This window comes from Phocoena sinus, chromosome 15 (assembly GCF_008692025.1).
Source record: "Phocoena sinus isolate mPhoSin1 chromosome 15, mPhoSin1.pri, whole genome shotgun sequence".
Classification (NCBI taxonomy): Eukaryota; Metazoa; Chordata; class Mammalia; order Artiodactyla; family Phocoenidae; genus Phocoena; species Phocoena sinus.
In genome coordinates this window covers 52,677,348-52,697,299 of record NC_045777.1, presented here as the reverse complement: position 1 = coordinate 52,697,299, position 19,952 = coordinate 52,677,348, and the positions used below count along the sequence as shown (strand labels likewise).

Here is a 19,952-nt window from a genome sequence, read left to right as displayed (position 1 = left end):
TCTGGACTCCGCAGGTGGTCCCAGCAGGCCCGGCGTGCACTTGAGCACATGTCCAGCTCCTCCAGTGCCCTCATTTGAGGGGAGTGGGCATTTAGTGTCTCTTCCCCCAAGGGCCTGGGGGGCTTGGGAAGGTCACGGAAGTCAGGACAGGAGAGGTGCCTGGTTCACGGGGTGGGGAGGGCAGGTGAGGTGTGTGTAGTCAGGGCAGTTCATCATGTGATCGGTAGAAATCCATCAACACTGTGCCACTGGGTTAATTGCGCAGTTACTTAAAAATGATGAGATTGTTCCATAAACATTTATTGGCCACTTTTAAGTTGTGATACAGTTCCCATACAATAAAATTCACTCTCTTAAAGTGAACAGTTCATTTAGTACCTTCACAGGTTGTACGTCCACCACCATCTGGTTCTGGAACATTTCCATCACTCCCAAAAGACACATGTCCCCATTAGTCACTCTTAGCGCCGGGGTTTCATCTTTTGCTGCAGAACAGCAGCAGGGAAGGAGGGTGACCAACCATCTGGGGTCCCAGGGTTTGTTCTGCAGGCCATGAGGGAGGGTGGGATGGGGCCTGGGCGCTGCGGCTACCAGCCTGCTCCCCCCAGGCCCTCATCACCCTGGGCCCTCCTAACCCCGGTTGTTGGCACAAGGACTCCAGTGGCTCCAAGTGCTGCCTGTTCGGACTCTCCACTCATTCCTCTCTGTGTTTGTAGGTAGCGGGACCCAGGTGGTGCCAGAGGCTTTTCTGAGTGCTTTATAAACACTGACTGACTCAGGGTTTTTTTAAATAAATAAATAAAGTTATTTATTTTTTGGCTGATTTGGGTCTTCGTTGCTACATGCGGACTTTTCTCTAGTTGTGGCAGGCGGGAGCTACTCTTCGTTGTGGTACACCGGCTTCTCGTTGTGGTGGCTCCTCGTTGCAGGTCACAGGCTCTAGGCACACGGGCTTCAGTAGTTGTGGCATGCGGGCTGTAGAAAGTAGGCTCAGTAGTTGTGGTGCACGGGCTTAGTTGCTCCGCGGCACGTGGGATCTTCCCGGACCAGGGCTTGAACCTGTGTCCCCTGCATTGGCAGGCGGATTCTTAAACACTGCACCACCAGGGAAGCCCCTTACTCAGTTAATGAGGATCTGTAACATGCACAAGAGCATGAGCTTAACCTATGAACCTAGAGCCTGGCTCGCCGGGTGGGCTCCCAGATCCCTGGTTTTGCCTGTTCGTCCCCCTTTCATCCCCACCACATCACTCTCTCATCTGGACCTCCCCTCTGGGCACCGTGGGTTGTTGGAGATGAGTCGGTGGCATAGACGAGGCAGTTTACTGTCAGGTCACGTCCAGGCTGGTGTGTCAGGGAGCTGGACCCCAGCCTGTTGCTGCTTCTGTCCTTACAGGCGACTCCCTCATGGAATCTAGATGCCACCAGCATCTCAGCCGACAGGAGCAGATGGACAAGCCCCTCCTTTCAGGGCCTGTTCTCCGAGTCACACACCCCACTTAGGCTTGTACCCCCTGGGCCAGGACTCGTCCCCTGGCTGTGAGGAGGGCTGGGAAGTGTGTACTTCACACCCGTGTCCCCTGCTTGGCAAGAGCCAGGGTCTGTGACTCGAGACAGAGGGAAGATGCTGGGTCCAGAGTGGGCTCTGCCACGGACAGGGCCTAGCCACTCCTGGGACCGTTTTTGCAGCTCACCTGGAAAGGCCCTCTCAGCAAGGCCCTGGGCCACCTGTGGTGGAACGTGCTCTCCGAGGTCCCCTGAACTTCTGACATGGGGCCCAATGGACAGCACTGGAGTCCCTCAGAGCTCCCCAGGGCCCGAGCCAGCCCAGGGCGCCGTACCTGGGCCAGGCTCCCAAAGGAGCTGCCTTGGCTGCAGGACACGGTCATCAGGTGGGTGTGAGGCCAGCCAGAGCCTTTCCTCCCTTAGCTGAAGGCTCCCGAAGTCTGTGCCCCGCTGTCGGGAGGCTTTCAGAGCCAGGACCTGGAATGAGCAGTGACCTGGCCTCTGTCTGTCTACAGGAGGATATCGCAAAGCTGCTGCGGTACGAGTCGTCGGCACTGCCTGCTGGGCAGCTGACCAGCCTCCCAGACTACGCCAGCCGCATGCAGGCCGGCACCCGCAGTATCTACTACCTGTGCGCCCCCAACCGCCACCTGGCGGAGCACTCGCCCTACTATGAGGCCATGAAGTGGAAAAACACAGAGGTGGGTGAGCCAAGGGGCAGGTTTGGCCCCTACCGGGCCTCCCTGCACTTGTCCTTCCCTTGGGGCCAGGTCAGAGGGCGAGGGGGTCTGAGCACTGAAGGAGGGTCCCCATGCTCACTGGGGAATGGCTGAATGTGCCCACGATTCGGGAGAGCGGAGCAGTGAGAGTCAGCATCCAGGGTCACAGAGGCCGGGCCGAAGCCTGCCTACTAGTTTGGGTCTTTCTAGGAGGTGACACAGGGATTTCTCTATAAATAGCATCACTGCTTCTAAGATATAGCCAGAGGCTCCCTGACAGCCATCTATAAACCACTGCGTCCACAAGGCCCAGGAACCCCAGCACCCCCTGCATGGCCCTCAGATGCTGGGCCCAGCCCGCAGCCCCAGCCCCTGCTCCGTGTCCCTCTCCTGTCACGGGCAGAGGGTTCCCCAGGCCTGATGGAAGCCATTTCGGGTCCTCACAGGTTCTCTTCTGCTACGAGCAGTTTGATGAGCTGACCTTGCTCCACCTTCGTGAGTTTGACAAGAAGAAGCTGATGTCTGTGGAAACAGACATCGTTGTTGACCACTACAAGGAGGAGAAGTTTGAGGACAGCTCCCCAGGTCGGCTTGCTTCCCTTCTCTCTGGGCACAGGTGTGGATGGTGGCCTGGGGTGCAGGTGAGGCCAGGCAGGCCCGAGGAGCTGGCACTGTTTGCTACACGGCCTCTTCGTTCTGCAACAGTGGGTCTATATGGGGTTTTCTTTTCACAGCTTGCCTTCCTAAGATTGATAAAGCTTAAGAGAATCAGACATTTTAAAGCCCTAACAAAATTATATGGGCCTCAGGCAATCAAAAGTGTCCTTTCTGGGGTCCAAATTTATCTGCTTAATTTTAGATGAAGAGTGTTCTGGTAGCTTCTGTTGTTGTGCCAGTGGCTGGCAGGGTGGAGGGAGCCTGCCGCTGGGAGCCTATGGGGAGGGAGTTGTGGAGACGGCCTCCAAGCTCACCCTTCTGCTCTCCTGTAGCTGGCGACCGTCTGTCAGAGAAGGAGACAGAGGACCTGATGGCCTGGATGAGAAACGCGCTAGGGTCCCGTGTCACCAACGTGAAGGTGAGGCCTCCCAAAGACGGGCCACCACCCAGCCACCATGGCCCTTGGTGACTGCACAGCTGGCCAGCCTGCCGGCTCTGGTTGCTGCCACTCCTGCATGTGTGCGCGCTCGTGAGCACGTAGCCACATGTGCCCGGGGAGTTGCTGAGGTCGGGCGGGCAAGCTTGGCTTCGCCTCCACTTTGTAGAGCAATTGGAATGAAGAAAGTGGAAGGTGAGCTGCTGAGGGCCTGGTGGGCAGGCAGAAGCAGAGAAGAGGTGTCCCCAGTTGGCCTCCCCAGGGCCATCCTCGTCCAGGCCTAGAGGAGCTGCAGTGGCTGAGGACACAAGGGCGTATGGTCCAGCTTGGGTTCTCAGTGGGGGTTCTGGGTAGGCTTTAATGAGCTAGGAACCCACTGATCCAGCTCTGAGCTGCAAGAGAAAAGACAGTCACCAGGGAACAGGTGTCACTGGCTGAGGGACATGTTCAAGAGTGGCCCCAAAGGGACAGGCAGGTGTGCAGGGTAGGGAAGGCGAAGAGCGGAGGAGGGCAGACCTGGGGGCTCCATGGGAGGTAGCAGTGGGTCTCTGAGGGAGGCGAGGGCTTCCTGGCAGGGAGCAAGGCGTGTGGCTGGGGTTTCTCTATGTAACACACATATGTCCATGCTTTACAGCGGTGACTCATTTAAGGTGGCCTAGGAGGTAGGTAGAATTCTCGTCCGTATCCTATGAAGGAAACAGGCAGAGCGCTTCCGCAGGTCAGGAAGTCGTGGAGCTGGATCCTTACTGTGCTGCCGGGAAGGGGGCAGCCATGGGCCCAGCAGGCCCAGGAGAGTCTCTGGCGTAAGTCAGGAGGCCTGAAGCCTCGGGGCTCGGTGAGAAAAAGGTGTATTTGATGAAATAAAGGCCAGAGGGAGCCACAGGGAGTGGGTGGGTGAGAGCACCGTCTGCAGTAAAGACGGACACAAGATTGAGGAAGAGGCTGGGCTAGGGGAAATGGGGTGGCCAGTCCTGGCGGGTCTTCAGACAGTTGCTGTAGGACCTGGAAGTGGACCCTGTGAAGCAGAGAAGTGCAGATAACACCAGGCAAGATGGACCTTGGATGGTAACTGATAGGTTAGAAATTGGTAGCTTTGGAGTGTAGAAGAGGAGGGAGTTCCCAAGCAGGGTATGATTTGTTAGCAGGCAATTGGGAGGGAGGGAGAGAGGGAGGGAGGAACACTGCTGGTTGAGGGTATGTCCCTGGAGACCTGCGTTCTCCTGTCTTGTCATTTGGGGAAGCTTTATACCTGGTCAAGACCCTGCCAGGGCCCGTCACCCCCGGCCTTGCTTGCAGGTGACTCTTCGGCTGGACATCCACCCTGCTATGATCACGGTGCTGGAGATGGGGGCCGCCCGGCACTTCCTGCGCATGCAGCAGCTGGCCAAGACCCAGGAGGAGCGTGCTCAGCTGCTGCAGCCCACGCTGGAGATCAACCCCAGGTAAGGCTGCCGGCTCCAGGCCTCTTGGGCCCAGGGGATGGGCATGCTCATTTCTGACCTGCCAGGTAATCTTTTAAAATTGTATGTGAGTGTGTGTTCTTTTATTTATAACACATAGAAAGTGCATAAAGCTTTTGGACAGTTTGATAAATGTTTATAAACACTCGTGTAATTGAACTGTATTAAACTATACCTATGTGACGTTTAACAAAACTGAATCTTGCCGACACCCAGACGCTCCTATTTTCCTCCCACTTGAACTCTGTCCCGCTCTCCAGGGAGAACCACAGTCCTGATTTCTGTGTCAGTCACTTCCTCACTGTGCTTTATGGTTTTTCGGCTACTTGTGCGTCATTACACACAAGCTCAGTTCAGCCTGTTTCTGAACTTCACGTGAATGGACCCCTGTGCACAGGTTCCCTTTGAAGCCTTCGTTTCTTCTCTCGGCGTGTGATCAGATGCATTCATCTGTGGGGGTGACTATAGTTTGTTCTTGTTCACAGCTGAATCACAGGGTATGAATCTACTCAGCACAATTATTTATTCTATTTTGATAGACATTTGGGCAGTTTCCATTTGGAGGATGTTGGGAACACATTGCTCTGAACATTCTTGTCCCCCGTCTGGTGCTGCACATGTGTTTCTCCGGGATGTGTGCCCAGGCGTGAAAGCACCTTATCCTCAGCTGGGCTGAGTAAGGCCCACTGCTTCCAGAGGGCAGAGCATGGGAACCCAGGTCCCTGCAAGTTAGAAGGCTACTGTTCTTTTTTCTGTTGGGCTTTAAAAAAAAATTGATTGGTAGTTCTTTATATATACTTTAACAGTTGCAAATATCTTTTCTGTCTTTTCACCTGTCCTTTAAAGAGAATTTCTTAATTTTAATGTGATCAAATGTATATACATTTGTTAGAGATTTCTTAGGACCCCAAAAAGCATCTATTCCAGACATGAGTTTCTTCTCCTGCATGTCCTTCTAAAAGCTGTATAGTTCTGCCCTTTCATGTTGGTTGAGCCCATCTCTAACTGGCCTGTCTGGGATTGGGGGCTAAGGGGGGTTCTAGTTTCATCTTATTCCATGTGAACACCCTGTTGCCCACACTGTTAACTGTGCTGCCTTCTCAGATGAGTATCTCTTGGAAACTTATGTTTTCTTTAGAGTTCTTGTACATTTTTTACAGTTATTTGATGTGTCTTTATTGGATATTTTGAAATTTCATTTTCTAACTGTTGTATATGGAGACAGTTTCTTTTTTGGAAATTGTATATAGCAGTAGTTTTTTACATGAAGTTAAATAGACAAGTTACCAAAAACGCTAGAAAAGTCCATAGTCTCACCCCCACCACAGTCACTGTACCCTATTTGGTATATTTTCTTTTGGACTTTCGTCTTATTGTGGGTTTTGGTTTTTTTATATAGTACATGCCTAATTTTTTTATTCATCACCTATAAATATTTTTCCATGTTGCTTTAGAACCATTAATTTACTTAAAACTACTGGGGAGTAGGGGGAAGTGCCTTTTCCAGTTTCTGAGCCAAATTACTAGCAACAATTACTGGGTGAAAAGATCTGGGCTCATGGCTGGCCACAAAGAGCGTTGGACGCCTCTCCAAGGAGATGTCCCGGTTGGCAGGTTGGCATAATGGGTGCAGGCCTGTGTAATGGGTGCACAGTTCCCAGCTGTGAGTCCCCAATAGAGATGGACGCTGACTGGACACCCCGTTGCCTTAACTAGTTCTGACACAGAAGCAGTTTTGTAAGATAGCTGTGCAGAGTGCTCGTTTCTGTTGCCAAAAGACTCTTACTTTACAGATTTGCTTTAAAATTTGTTGATATGTTCTTTCGGTTGAGAATTCTAAAGAACTAAGGGAGTTCATGGTGAACTCCCCGCCCCCCCCCATCCCCAGTTTCCTCACGTATCTTCGGAGACACTGTGTGGGGCCTCCTCTGGTACACTTGCTGTGCAGTGTGCTCACCTTGCTTTGTAAAGTGTTTGCTACTCTGAACAGCCCTGTGAGGGGAGGGAATCATCTCGTCTCAGACAGGGACCAAAGATACTCCTGCTGTCCTCTGAACCTTTCCCCAGTGCCTTCAGTTTTATCAAACATCAATTTTTGCCATTCTCTTAAAATTATATACCTTGTAATTTTGATGTATGTTTCCCATTGTATTTTTTCCTGTGCAGAAAATGTTTTTTTTGTAGTCATTCTTTTCTTCTGACTTCTGGGTTTGTATTTTGTTTAAAAAGGCTTTCCCCTTCCGAGATTATAAAATACTTCTTCCCTGTTTTCTTCTAGTATTATACTTCTTTGCTTTTAATTTTTACATTTCTCTGGAAATAAATCACGTCGGAATCCAACTTGTTTCCTGGGTGCGGCCCAGTTATCCTGTCTTTATGAGGTACTAACGAAATTCCTATATGAATTGGGCCATTTATATACATTGTCCACTTTGTTGCACTGAGCTGTTACCTTTTCATTTTCCAGAACTGTTTAATTACTGGAGCTTTATGTTTTAACTGGGACTTCCTCCTCTAACTGCTCTTCCATGTTTACTTTATAAATTTTATACTAGATTTTTTAGATTAAAGGAATCCTATTAAACATGGATTAATTTAAGGAAAGTTTCACTTCTATTTATGGTCCACTCATCCAAGAACTATAAGAACTACAACATGTCTTTTCATATATTAAACTCATCTTTCTTTACCTTAGTAGTGTTTCCTTTATATCAATCAATTTTAGTATCAAAATTTTTGCTGGGTTTTCTGGGTATATAATCTATAATTGATCATTATGGGCTTCATTTTTTATACTGGACCTATTACCCTTTTTTGCATGTCCTGATAACCCCAACATTTCAGAAAAGTCACTGGAGCACCAAGTTAGAGGCTGTGTGTGCACTCCCAGCCCTGAGCTAATAACTTCGGGTGGTTTCTGTGTTCAGGCACACACTCATCAAGAAGCTCAGTCAGCTGAGAGATAGCGAGCCTGACCTGGCCCAGCTGCTGGTGGATCAGGTGAGTCTGCTGGAGGAATGCGAAGAGTCAACTGAGGCATGGGGCTGTCAGGCTCTCTCTTCCTTTCTTCTCTCTTTGAGGTCCCTGGGTTGGGATCAGGCCTCGCTCACCCTCCCACTAGCAAACAACGAGGTGCTGCCTTGCCTTTCAGATCTACGAGAATGCCATGATCACAGCGGGGCTCGTCGATGACCCCCGACCCATGGTCAGCCGCCTGAACCACCTGCTCATCAAGGCCCTGGACCGACACTGACAGCTGTGAAAGCCCCAGGTCCTCCTGCCCAGGGTTGGGGGGGTGGGTGGGGACGATGACACAGGAAGGACTGGATGCTGCCGATGGGAACACCTGCTTTTGAGCTTTATTCATTTAAAATGTATTCTTACTTAAAATGTATTCTTAGAATTTTTGTCCAGACTGAGAAGGTGGGGTGCTCTGGTGAGACAACCTCCAAGCTTACAATGGAAGCGGGTACAGTGAGGAAAAGCCTACCTTCCTCTAATTCCAGTTGCCACGGTGGTGGGGAGGGGCAGGGGCACTCAGGACCAGGCACTGGTTTCCTAAACTCTGTCCCCAGCCTTTGGCTGTGTCATCTCAGTTCTTGGCGACAGGCTGCAGAGCGGAGGTCGCTGGCCAGGCCCCACTCACGCGTCAGGCTCTCTTCAGCATCACCTCCACCGGGTAATGGTCGCTGATGGCTAGGGCCTGTGGGGAGACAGCCATGAGCACAGGGACACCCAGACATCTAGTACTCTGCACTCATGCTCCTGAGGCCAGTCGGGATTTGGGCCTGGGAAAAGGAGACCAAGAGGCACCCAGGGCCACAGACAAGTGTCTCTTTCAAGTCAATGAAAAAAGCAGTGGGTCCAGGTCTATGTTCCTGTGTCCCAGGCCCCTATTAGAGCTACGTGACCAGGACACTTACGATCTGGTCACTCAATCCGTATGCAGCTTGGAAGTCAAAGGGAGCAGCTGAGTTGGGAACCACAGCATCTTGGAGCAGAGGTCCTGCAACCACGATCCTGCAGCATCAGACACAAGAGAAGGTCCCCTTCAGCCCACTCTCTAGCTCTGTGCACTTACACCTCGTCCCAGCATGTCCCCCCAGCTCCACTGTTCCCCAACTGCTCTCAAATGTTCCCATGGGGCCAGTCGGGTCCTGGCTCACTGTCACCCCAACACTCTGAGCTGAGCAACCTGGGCCCCAAACTGCACACCACTGACCAACCTACATACCCCACAGTGAGTGTTATCCCTAAATGTGCTTCACCCCCAAACTAAGAAATGCTGCTCCTTTCATTCCATTTCCTAAGTGGACTGAGTGAAGCTCAGGAGGGTGCATGTCACAGGGCTTGGGAACCATTTCTGAAGCTGGTCATGGAGGCTCCCTCATCCCTGCCTGGGGGCTCAGTGTGGGCCCGGGCCCCGCTCACCTGTCGTAGGCACAGTGCGTGGATGTAACGGTGGTGTCAGCAGTGTCAGGAATCAGCCACTGGAAGGGGGGGCTCCTGCGCAGGCGGATGGATGACCACTGCGAGGGGGTCACGTAGCTGCAGCCAGCATTGAAATCACCCATCAACATGATGTCCTACCAGGAGACACACACTGGTTGGCCTGGGGCAGAAGGGGGGCCCCAGAGCCCAAGGCTGGGGGTGGGGATGGGGATTGCCTCACCTCCAAGTCCCACTTCTGCCAGACATCCAGGTAGACATCATAGAGAGAGTCGATCTCAGCCACCGCATCCGATGGGGCCGCATGCAGGGGAACAATGGCAAACTCCTTGATCTCTGTGGAAACAGGAGTCATACTGAGCCGGTGTGGGCTGGGCTCAGCCAGGAGTCGGGCTGTGGTGGAGGACACATGAGCCAGTCTTCGAGGGTGGACGTTTTCCTAAGTAATTCCAATGTAAGACCAAAGCACAAAGAGTGTGGGCTGCAGCACGAGACAGCTTTCCAGGTGTCTTGGGAAGGACTGGGCAGGGCACTCACGTGTGAAGGGGGAGGAGAACTTGACCACAGCTGGCTCTCGGCTGAAGCTGTCATTCCCACAGGGCTCACAGCCATCATCGTACTGGTAGCTGTCCAGCAGGGAAACCTGGTCGGGTCTGCAGAAGGCCGGGCCAGAGGGCAGTTAGCCTTGGGCCAGGGTGCCAGCTTGTCTTGGTAAAGTCACTTTCTGCCACGTCCAGGTGGGCAGGGGGCCCGGCCTTAGCACTGCACAGACCCACTGGCCCGGAGCTCCTGCCATGTCCCCCTGCCTCTGCACAGGCTGTGAGGCCAGCTCAGGGCCCTGCTCTGCGGCCCCAGTTCTCACCCCCACACCCGGAGGGGAGGGGCTCACAGGCTCTCTAGACCACACCCCAGCCTCCTGTCGGCACCCTCTGAGGAGGTGACCCAATCTACCTGAACAGGAAGAGGTAGCGCTCCTTATAGCTGTTGCGTCCCAGTGGCTCACTGACCACAAAGTGGTAGGTGTTTGGGTCATCCCTGGATTGAGGAAACAAATGTCCCGGTCGGGGTGGGGGGCAGTCCGTGGGGACCCTCCTGCCACCTATATACATCTATAGCAGGGCTCCTGCCCACATCCCTATCTCTGGGGCCTGGCTGAAGTGGCATACCCTCTCCCATCCACGCCTCCCGGGACCGCACTGTCACCCACTGGTTGAGTTTGTCCAGCAGCCTCCCTACGGCCGTCAGGTGGTTGTCTCTGACCTCCTGGACGAGGGCGATATCATAGCGACTCAGGATCTGGGGACAAGGCCACAGTACTGCTAAGCGGGGCAGGCTGGGTGGAGACTGAGGCATCCAAGCCTGCCTGCTGTGAGTCACAGGGCCGACCTGCTCCTCCCAGACACCTTCCTGTCACGGCTTGGCCTGGGACTTGCCTGGGACGTGCCAGACATCCCACCACCTCCAGCCGTGGTGGACGGCACAGCAGTGACATGGACCTGTCCCCTTGACAGACAGGTGGGCTGAGACCAGAGGCTTTCAATCCCCTCCCCCGATCACCACCACTGCCGATCACCCTCAGGACTGACCACTGGCCCAGGGTTCCCAGGGCCTGTTAGAGGGCCCTCCCCTTCCCCCACCCTGAGGACAGACCAGCCTGGATTTACCTGCACAATGTAGTTGGAGAGGGTAGCATTGGACATCTTGGTCTCCCCAAAAGTCTGGATGTTGAAGGCTGCTATTCTCAGGGACAGGGCCTGCTGCAGCAGGCCAGCCAGGGTGAGCAGCACCCCCATCAGCCTGGCACCCCTCATTCTGGATCAGGAGAAATGTTCACATGTGGGCCTGAGGGTGGCAGACTCAGCACTCTGGCCTCCCTGAGTCCAGCTGCACAGAGCTGGTAGAGCCCAAGGCTGAGTAAACCCTGTCTTTCTTTGTGGGCTATGCCGAGCAGGCCAGGGTGAGCCTCTGAGCCCTCTCACCAGCATGCAGAGAGCCAGACACCAAGCGCCAAGTAACAGGCGCTGGATTTTCTCACTCCTCACCTGCCAGCAGATGAGCCCCTGTGAGGGTCGCCAGCCTAGGAAGCCCCTGACACTGTGGGTGGGGCACCAGCTCACCGCCCTCCCTGCTCCAGCCGCCCTCCCCTCTGGGATTGGCCAGGGCTCTTCCCAGGGTGGCCACGGTCACCAAGAGGGACTCCACGGGGCTTAGGGCCTGGTACCCACCTTCCACAGGCCACGGGTCACACAGCCCTTGGGGCGCCAGGCACACTCACCTGAAACTTGACTTTCACAAAGACAACAGGAATTCCGCCAAGAATCAAGAATTGATACTCTTCGGTAGCAATTTTCTCCTTTCACTGCTTTAAGAAAAAAATTCACAAAGTGTTAAGAAACACAAAACACAACTGTGAGCTGCTGCAGCTCCAAATCCTCACACAGGGAATGTTCGTCCCACCTGGGGTTTTAAAGGTTTAGGCAGCTGTGACCTTTCCCAGGGCATCACCTGGAGGACACAGAACAATAGCGCTGCCTGTGGGGCTTTCCCAGCAGGTGGGTAGCTGGCATGTGTTTATTTCAAAAGGTACAGGTCCTTCCTGCTGTAAAGAGCACCTGATGTTTGCCCTTGGTTTAAAAAGTCAAAAAAAAAAAAAAAAAACAGCCAAAGGCTCTGTGTCCTTTGCCCAAGTTGCTCTCCCAGGGGTGGGGAGCAGATGCACTGGAGGGCAGGGCCCTGGCTACTCCTGGCTGCAGGACTTGAGGTGACCTTGGAGCTAGCAGCCAAAGCCAGACATGCCATGTTGCAAATGGAGCCCATGGTGGCTGCTCTCCCAGGACCCCATCTCTCACCAACTCCAACCCCTGCTTCCTAATCCTTCAGTTGTGACGGCTGCAAGCACCCTGGCCAGGAGTTGGGGCTCTCAACAGGGCGCACATGAGATGCAGCATCGGGGGCTACAGGGTTGCGGGCACCAGGGAGGGGCAGGGGCCGCAGAGTCCACCTCACTTGCCAGCAAGGCAGCAGGAAACCTTCTTGTGGAGAGCCTGTGCATTTCACGCACAGGTGACAGGAGTGGCTGGGTCATAAGGACGCTGTCAGGCAGCAGCTGAGGGTCCATGCCAGGCCATGGGTCCAGTCATTTCATTTGGAATCCTTGGCTTTCCCATTTGTGTTCATTACCTGTGGCTGCTGTAACAAGTCAGCACAAACTTGGTGGCTTGAAACTACAGAAACTTACTATCTAATAATCTTAGAGCCCAGAGTCCAAAATCCATTTCACTGAGCTGAAACAAGGTGTGGCAGGGCTGTACACGCTCTGGAGGTGCTGGGGGAGACCCTTCCTGCCTCTTCAGCTTCTGGAGGCTCCTGGTGTTCCTTGGCTTATGGCTGCATCACTTCAGTCTCTGCCTCCATCGTTATATTGCCTTCTCTTCTGTGTCGGTTCTCCCCCCTCAAAGATACAGGTTATTGAGTTTAGGGTCCTCCTGGATAATCCAGGCCTGTCTCCCCATCTTGAGATCCTTTTTTGCCGTGTGAAGTTAATAGTTTGCACGGATTAAGACATGGAGATATTTTGGGGGGTACTATTCAGCCCATCACCCTATCCATGGGGGCTCTGCCCCATTTCGGGGTTGGGAGGTTGTGGTCTCCAAGGACAGCCCTGCAATTGTGAAGGCTGGGTCCCTCCCTGGAAAGGAAGGGTCTTGCAGTATAAAGGGGAGTGTAGGGCTACGGGGGCCTGGGGGTCAGGGAGCAGGAGGGGCCTGAGGGTAAAAGTCAGCAGGAGCCAAGGTCAAAATCAAAGTGCCATGGATGTGGTCAGCTGGTCATGAAGTAGGAGGACACAGAGGGATTAAAAACAACTCAGAAAGTAAACCAACTTCAACAAGACCAGAACCCCCTGAAGTAATGAGAACATGCTGACGGACAGCTCCAGCAGTCAGTAGGAATGCCAGTCAGCTCGTGTGTACCCTGATATGGCATCTACAACATAGGGTCACGTGGCCTGGCCCTCAAGCTGCCAGAAGCCCCACTGCAGCCTTTTGCAAAGGTTTGATTGCTGACTCTCGTTTAAAATCCCCGAGGCTTCAAGTGTGTCAAAATCCAGACCCCAACCACCAGGCAAGACCATCAATGTATTCAGTGTAGGTGCCTTGACACTTTTCTTCCATAGGTATCTTTCCTGGACACACAGTTGCCAGACCTTTTGAGGGGAGCATGAGAGCAAACCAGTAGGCAGCAGAGCCATGGCTCACACAGAAGACACCCAGACCCCCCAGTTTTCAGCATGTGGGACACGGGCCCCTGTTTGTTGGCACCCCTGTCCCCCTCTCAACCAAATGCTGCCCCTTCTCTGGGAGGTGCCCTCCCTCCCCAACCTGTCAGAAGAAAGGTCCCAACGGTGGCCTCATTTGCACAAAGTGCCAAGCTCTGCTGCCATATTGGCTGCTCTAAGTCAGGCCCACAAAAGAGGCAGGCAGCACAGCCGGGAAGAGCCTGGCCCAGGAGTCAGGGATTTGGGGCCCAGACCAGGCTCACCCACTGCACCTTCAACCACTTTGAACCTCAATATCTTCATCTATAAAATGGGGATAAAACTGTCACTGCTTTCCTCTTAGGTTTGTCTTAAGGATCAGCAGACATAACATTATTCTACAGAAGAATCATTTCACATCTTAAAAATTCATCTTATCCCTAAGACTAGTAACCTTCTCAGCTGTTATATTTCCATCACCCTTTTAACTTTCCCTCATGGACCTCTTTTCCATTTGTATCAGTCAGCTGTTGCTGTGTAACAAGCAACTCCAGGATTCAATATGTATGGCAGTATGCATTTTTTTTCTCATGCTCACAGGTCTGTAGGTTAGCTGGGAGGGCTCTGCTCCCTGGGCCTCCCTCTGGGCGGGGGGGGCGGCGGTAGGCACTGGGCTGAAGGGGCTGCAGCTAGCATATATGCTCTTCCAACATGGTGGAAGGTGGAAACTTCCAGAGAGGTGAACAGAAATACATGATGCCTCCAGAAGCCTAGGCTCAAAATCTGCATGATGCCACTTCTGCACATATTTGGTCTTAGCAAGTGACAGGGCCAAACCCTACACCAATGGCAGAGTCAGGGGTACACTCCTCCCGCGCCAGGCTCCACAGTGGAGACAGAATGGGTGCCAGGGAAGGGAGGAAGCCCAGTGTTGCTGGCATTTTTCAATGTCACATTAGCAGGGAAATGGGTGCAGACAGCAGACCGCTTTCTCTGATCAGGGTGAGCTATTTTTACATCAACCCCGAGAGTCTGCCACACTCTTTAGTTAAACTAAACCTGTTCAGATACAAGAAGGGGAAATGATGCATCACACCAAAGTAATTAAGTCGGGGTCAGGTCTTGAGTTCTGAGGCGTTTTAAATCAAAGAATAGGGCTTCCCTGGTGGCGCAGTGGTTAAGAATCCGCCTGCCAATGCAGGCGACACGGGTTTGAGCCCTGGTTCAGGAAGATTCCACATGCCACGGAGCAACTAAGCCTGTGCACCACAACTACTGAGCCTGTGCTCTAGGGCCCGCAAGCCACAACTACTGAAGCTCACACGCCTAGAGCCCATGCTCCGCAACAAGAGAAGCCACCACAATGAGAAGTCCACACACCACAACAAAGAGTATCCCCCATTAGCTGCAACTAGAGAAAGCCCGCGCACAGCAACAAAGACCCAACTCAGCCATAAATAAATAAATAAATTTATAAAAAATAAAACCAAAGGATAAAGAGAAAATCCTCTAAGCACTGAAGCTGGGAACATGATAGCTTCAAAGGGACATTTGCCATGTGCAGGCTGTTGGGCTGTGAGGGCAACAGTGAGTGCCACAAGACCCAGTGAGCCATCCCAAAGAATTGCTGGGGGCGGGGGGGGGGGGACTTGCACACCAACATGTGGCCCAGGAGAGAGGACATCCACAGACCCAGAGGGAAAAGGGAAGGGCACAGAGCTGCAGTTTCTAAACAATGCACTGAAGAACCCCCAGCCCACAGTGAACTTGCAGGTACAGCAGGATGCCTTTTACTTTTGAGGAAAATGGTGATACTAAACATCTCTGAACACTTCATGGTTTCAGCATCATATCTTGCTACACTCCTTTCCACTATTTCACGTCTGCAAAGCTAGGTTTCTGGCAGTTATTGAAAAAGCAATTACTGTGTAAGAATCAATGTGGAAAAAGCAACAAGGGTGGCAGTGTCCAATCTGATTCCAAGATTCAAGAAGAGCCGATAGGCACACGTTCCACCCATAAATAATTAGTTACTTAAAAATGAAATGAAAAAAATTTTAAGTTTACATTATTTTCCAAATATCTACTGTAAGTTGCTAGGATGTCAATACTTTACTTGTTTGGACTTATGTATTTAAAAATGGAACTGTTAGGTACTTCTTTTGGCCTATAAGTCCCTTAAAATAATTACTGAACCTTAACTAGAAGTGCTCTGAACTGCGAGTTTGGGAACCTCTAGATCTGACATACACAGTGGGTATGCCCCCCTCCCACTATGGCCCTGCCTCCACCCAGATGCTCAGATACCTGAGGCTCATTTGGGTCCCTGTTTTCTCTCAGCCCCACCCCAAATGCATCCTGAGTCTACAGTCCCCTCTGGTTTTGCAGCTGCGACACCTGTCCTTTGCTGAACACAAGCAAATCCGCCCATTGGTCTCCCTGCTCCCAGAAACTCTCCCCACAATCCCAGTATCCACACAGCATGCAGCACATCTTGTAAATGTGCAATCAGATCACCTTTTTCTCCTGCTTAAAATCTGTCATCGGGGGACTTCCCTGGTGGTCCAGTGGCTAAGACTCCATGCTCTCAATGCAAGGGGCCTGGGTTCGATTCCTGGTCAGGGAGCTAGATCCCACATGCCGCAATGAAGTTCCTGTGTGCCGCAGCTAAGACCCAATGCAGCCAAACAAACAAATATTAAAAAAAAAAATCTATCATCGGTTTCTCATTGTCCTTATGAGGAAAGCCAGGGCCTACCAGGACTTGTGCAATGCCAGCTCAGGGCGCCGCTCTGCGTGCAGAGCTACCCACCCTGTCATTCCAGTTCAGCTCACCATCACCTCTTCAGGGAGGCTGCCCTCTCCCCAACCCAACCCTGCCACCAGCGTGGTCCCAATGTCATCTTTTCCATGACCCTTATCACTTGTTTTCCTTGTTTTAGTGTTTGCTCTTACTTGCTTACACCGGTTGAAGGCGGCCTTTGGACTAGAACACAATCTGCACAGGAGCAGGGACCTTGTCTATCTTGTCCATGAAACTGACCAGGCCTAAAACAATGCCTGGAAGGTAGAAGGCTCTGTGCTCACCTGTTCCTCACCTCCTGTCCCGCAACCTCCCATGTGAGAGAACCCAGCATGGTTTCCTCTCCTGAAGCACAGGAGACACTGCAGGGTGTCCAAGTTGCTTCTGGACACTTGGCCTGGGCTGACCAGAAGCTCCCAGGAGCCAGTGGCTGTTGTGTCCTCCCTCACCCAGATTTGACCTGGATTCCTCCTCTCCCCTCAAAAGCAGTTTTTGCTGGCCCCAAGACAGAGCATTTTAGAGGACAAAGGGGCTTCCATCTTTTACTTGAGATAAAAGGCCAATGTCTTTGCTGTGACATTGCTTTAATCCATGTTATGTTAGACAGCCTGTGCAGGTCAGCAGTCATCTCTCTCAGCCCAGCCACTGGGCTTGGCCCATGACCCCACCTTAGCTCACCATCCCTCTTGAATTTATTTCTGTTCATTATAAGGAAGTCATTAACCCAGGATGGAAAATTTCTCAGAACATGCGTGTGAACTGCTACAATCCACAACAGTTTCAAGGTCAAGCTCAGCACAGCCCCGACCCTGCTCCCTCACCCCCCGTTACGCCAGTGCCCATGATGTCAGTGGAACAGGCAGCACTCGGGTTCCATGGTCCACGAGCCTGAGCAGCAATGTGCACGCCCCTTGCAAATCACAGACAAGCCTCCCTTGGTTCCCCGTCCCACCAAAGGCATTTTCTAAGGTTTATGTTGGAGAGATTAGCATACCTTTAGCCTGAGCCCATGAGCACAAAGTTCCTGTTGCCTGAGACCCTTAAAGATTTCACTAGAGTCATGGAGCTCAATGACTAGACTGCCAATGTGCTGGTAATGTTTCCAACAAGGCTGCAATGGAGAGCGATCCCCAAATTCCCAAGCCCCCTCAGTCTCTCCCAAGCACAAAGAGCCTCCTCAGCAGGCCCCCCCCGCCACTGCCCAACAGGTTTACAGAAGGGCTCAGAGGGCCCAGGACAAGGAAGCTCACAGGATAGTGCGAGCTGGTCATGGTGGGGTTTGCAGAGATATTTTCTATTGATCTATCTTCCAGTTCACTAGTCCTTTCTTCAGCTGTCTCTCATCTACTTTTTTTTTTTTTTTGCGGTCCGCACTGTGGCCTCTCCCGTTGAGGGGCACAGGCTCCGGACGCACAGGCTCAGCGGCCGTGGCTCACAGGCCCAGCCGCTCCGCGGCATGTGGGATCTTCCCGGACCGGGGCACGAACCCGTGTCCCCTGCATCGGCAGGCGGATTCTCAACCACTGCGCCACCGGGGAAGCCCTCTCATCTACTTTTAAATCCACCTACTGAATTTTAAATTTCAGTTACTGCACTTTGAATTTTCATTTAATCTTTTATGAATTCTAATTCTCTGTGAAACTCTCCACCTCACCTATTTCAATATGTTAGTCAGTTATTTTAAAGTCCATGTCTGCTAACTCCAATATCTTATCTCCTGTGCGTCTGTCACTCTTCCCCCCCACTCCCCCCATCCTGTTTCTCAGTGTACCTAGTAACTTGACAGAGTGTCAGGCACTGTGTGTGACAGATGGTTGAGGATCAGGATGGTGTCTCCCTCCAGGGTGGGCAGCAGAGGGGAAGGCCACCTCAAGCCACTCCAGGGCTCAGCTAACGCTAAACTCATTCCACAGTCCTTGTAAAGTCCAATCTACCTGTGGTCCCCAATGGTCCAAGCTGAGAGCCTGGTATTTCTTAGTGCCATTCCTCCTTGGCAGGCTCTGAACTCTTCCCTAGCATCATGAAACTGCCAAAAAGCCAGCTGTGCTTTTTCAGCCACTTTCTGCTTCTCTGGCCTCCTTCCTCTCAGGGATCTTGGCCCTCAGGTCCCACTGCCTCAGCAGGCCCAAACCCCCAGCTCAGTCTCCCCAGTCCCGCAAGGTTACGCGGAGCTCCTCTGGCTTCTCTGCCTCTGAGCAGCTGCTCCTGCCCAGCCCCAAAGGGAGAAGCCAGTGCAGGAAATAGGACTCACCTCTTCAAGCTCCCCTCTGAGTTGCGGGTGCTGGGGTAGTGCTCCAGTCCTACAAGCAGATGCTTTCTGAATTATGGTCAGTTCCTTGAGTCCTCATCAGGCACTGGTCTGCCGTAAGCTACTCCATTGCCAGAAGCAGTCTGTTTTCATTACCTGGAATGAGTCATTGAAGCAGAGCGCTGGACAGGATATGGTTGATAACTAGGCAAGCTGGTCCAACTAGCAGGCCGTGTGGACATCTCTGAGCTATAAATGTCCTGTGCAGAGGTATTCCACCCAATAAGAGGTGGCCAGAAGGGAAACAGACCATCCCTTCCTGCCCGACCAAGAGTCTCTGGGACTGAAGATCTCCATATCCTGTCTGAAACCCACAGCATTTGTTCTCATCAGCCCACTCCTAAAAGTGAAGATGGCGTAGTGCCAGGACATAGCAATTCTATATTCCATAAACTTGTTCTACAGCTCCTCAGAGAATGGAGCATCTGTCCTCAGCTCAGGTTTACTACCTCACTCCTAGAGAAGAAGCCTTGAGGCCTGCAGACTGCCAGCTCCAGGCCTGTTTCCTTTCTGGGGACTCTGTACCCTTAGCCAGATGGGCAATGCTGGTTTCTGAGAACTGTAAGTACCTGCTGTGCTTCCTGCCCAGGACCAGCCACATGGCTTATCTATAGACACTATAGTTTATTTCACATTGACAGTTTCAACAATGTTTCCCAAAGGGGATCCTGCCTCAGGGCCTTTGCACTGTTCTACCTGAGCACTCTGCCTCCAGATGGCTACATGGTTTGTCCCTCCCTTGACTTGAGCCTCTGCCCAGATGTCACCCTACCATAGCATCCTACTTAGTAGCAGGTTTTGTCCCACTGTTCCATCTCCTTTACCCTGCTTATTTTTTCTTGCCCAACAATCACATCTAACATACAATGTATGGTCAGTCTCATCCCACTGGACATAAGTCCCACAAGAGCTGGGGCTTATGTAGCAGCACCTAAACAAGGCCTGACCCATAGCAGGTGCTCACCAACTACTTGCTGAATGAAAAGATGAATGTCAGGCAGGGACTTTCTTGGCAGAACAATGTCTTTAGATGCTCCAACCTCTTCAGCTGCTCTGGTTGTGCCCATTTAAGTGTGAGCATCTCACACAAGAGGAGCCCGACTTGGTCCTCCCTGATGACTAAGTAAAGGAACAGGCTTCTGCCACTGGCCCAGGCTCCTCAGCCTCCACATCCCAAATCCTGGTGGGATGGAGACACGTAACCAAGAGTGATAAGGGAGCACCAAAGTTACAGCTCCTAACAGGAGGGGAGCAGAGGGGAAGGGGAAGGAGGCTTCCCGTGGGGTAAGCGGCTGTCAGAACGATACTCAGGTAAAGCGCAGCCAGATAGCAGAGAGCTCAGAACAACTCTGCCCTGTC

General features: G+C 52.3%; 2 protein-coding genes across 4 annotated transcripts in view; one reads left to right on the top strand and one right to left on the bottom strand.

Moving 5' to 3' along the window:
* The window catches only part of TRAP1 (TNF receptor associated protein 1), a 45,003-nt gene extending 36,832 nt beyond the window's left edge, over positions 1–8,171 (top strand). Inside the window, exons 13-18 of one of the 2 annotated variants that reach the window (XM_032605016.1) lie at positions 2,022–2,207; positions 2,672–2,810; positions 3,215–3,300; positions 4,615–4,760; positions 7,706–7,778; positions 7,930–8,171. In XM_032605016.1, coding sequence (XP_032460907.1) covers positions 2,022–2,207; positions 2,672–2,810; positions 3,215–3,300; positions 4,615–4,760; positions 7,706–7,778; positions 7,930–8,031 — 732 coding nt within the window. In that variant the 3' untranslated portion in view covers positions 8,032–8,171. The remainder of the gene's footprint in view (positions 1–2,021; positions 2,208–2,671; positions 2,811–3,214; positions 3,301–4,614; positions 4,761–7,705; positions 7,779–7,929) is intronic. The other variant, XM_032605017.1, reaches the window with a different exon arrangement.
* Positions 8,119–19,952, bottom strand: part of DNASE1 (deoxyribonuclease 1) — a 28,422-nt gene continuing 16,588 nt past the window's right edge. The window contains exons 3-12 of one of the 2 annotated variants that reach the window (XM_032605018.1): positions 18,537–18,689; positions 11,503–11,589; positions 10,892–11,039; positions 10,435–10,523; positions 10,179–10,262; positions 9,765–9,880; positions 9,451–9,563; positions 9,210–9,364; positions 8,702–8,798; positions 8,119–8,481 (exon numbers count right to left, since the gene is read on the bottom strand). In XM_032605018.1, the coding sequence (XP_032460909.1) occupies positions 8,428–8,481; positions 8,702–8,798; positions 9,210–9,364; positions 9,451–9,563; positions 9,765–9,880; positions 10,179–10,262; positions 10,435–10,523; positions 10,892–11,038 (855 nt within the window). In that variant the 5' untranslated portion in view covers position 11,039; positions 11,503–11,589; positions 18,537–18,689 and the 3' untranslated portion in view covers positions 8,119–8,427. Of the gene's footprint in view, positions 8,482–8,701; positions 8,799–9,209; positions 9,365–9,450; positions 9,564–9,764; positions 9,881–10,178; positions 10,263–10,434; positions 10,524–10,891; positions 11,040–11,502; positions 11,590–11,684; positions 11,704–18,536; positions 18,690–19,952 lie in introns of those variants that run through there. The other variant, XM_032605019.1, reaches the window with a different exon arrangement.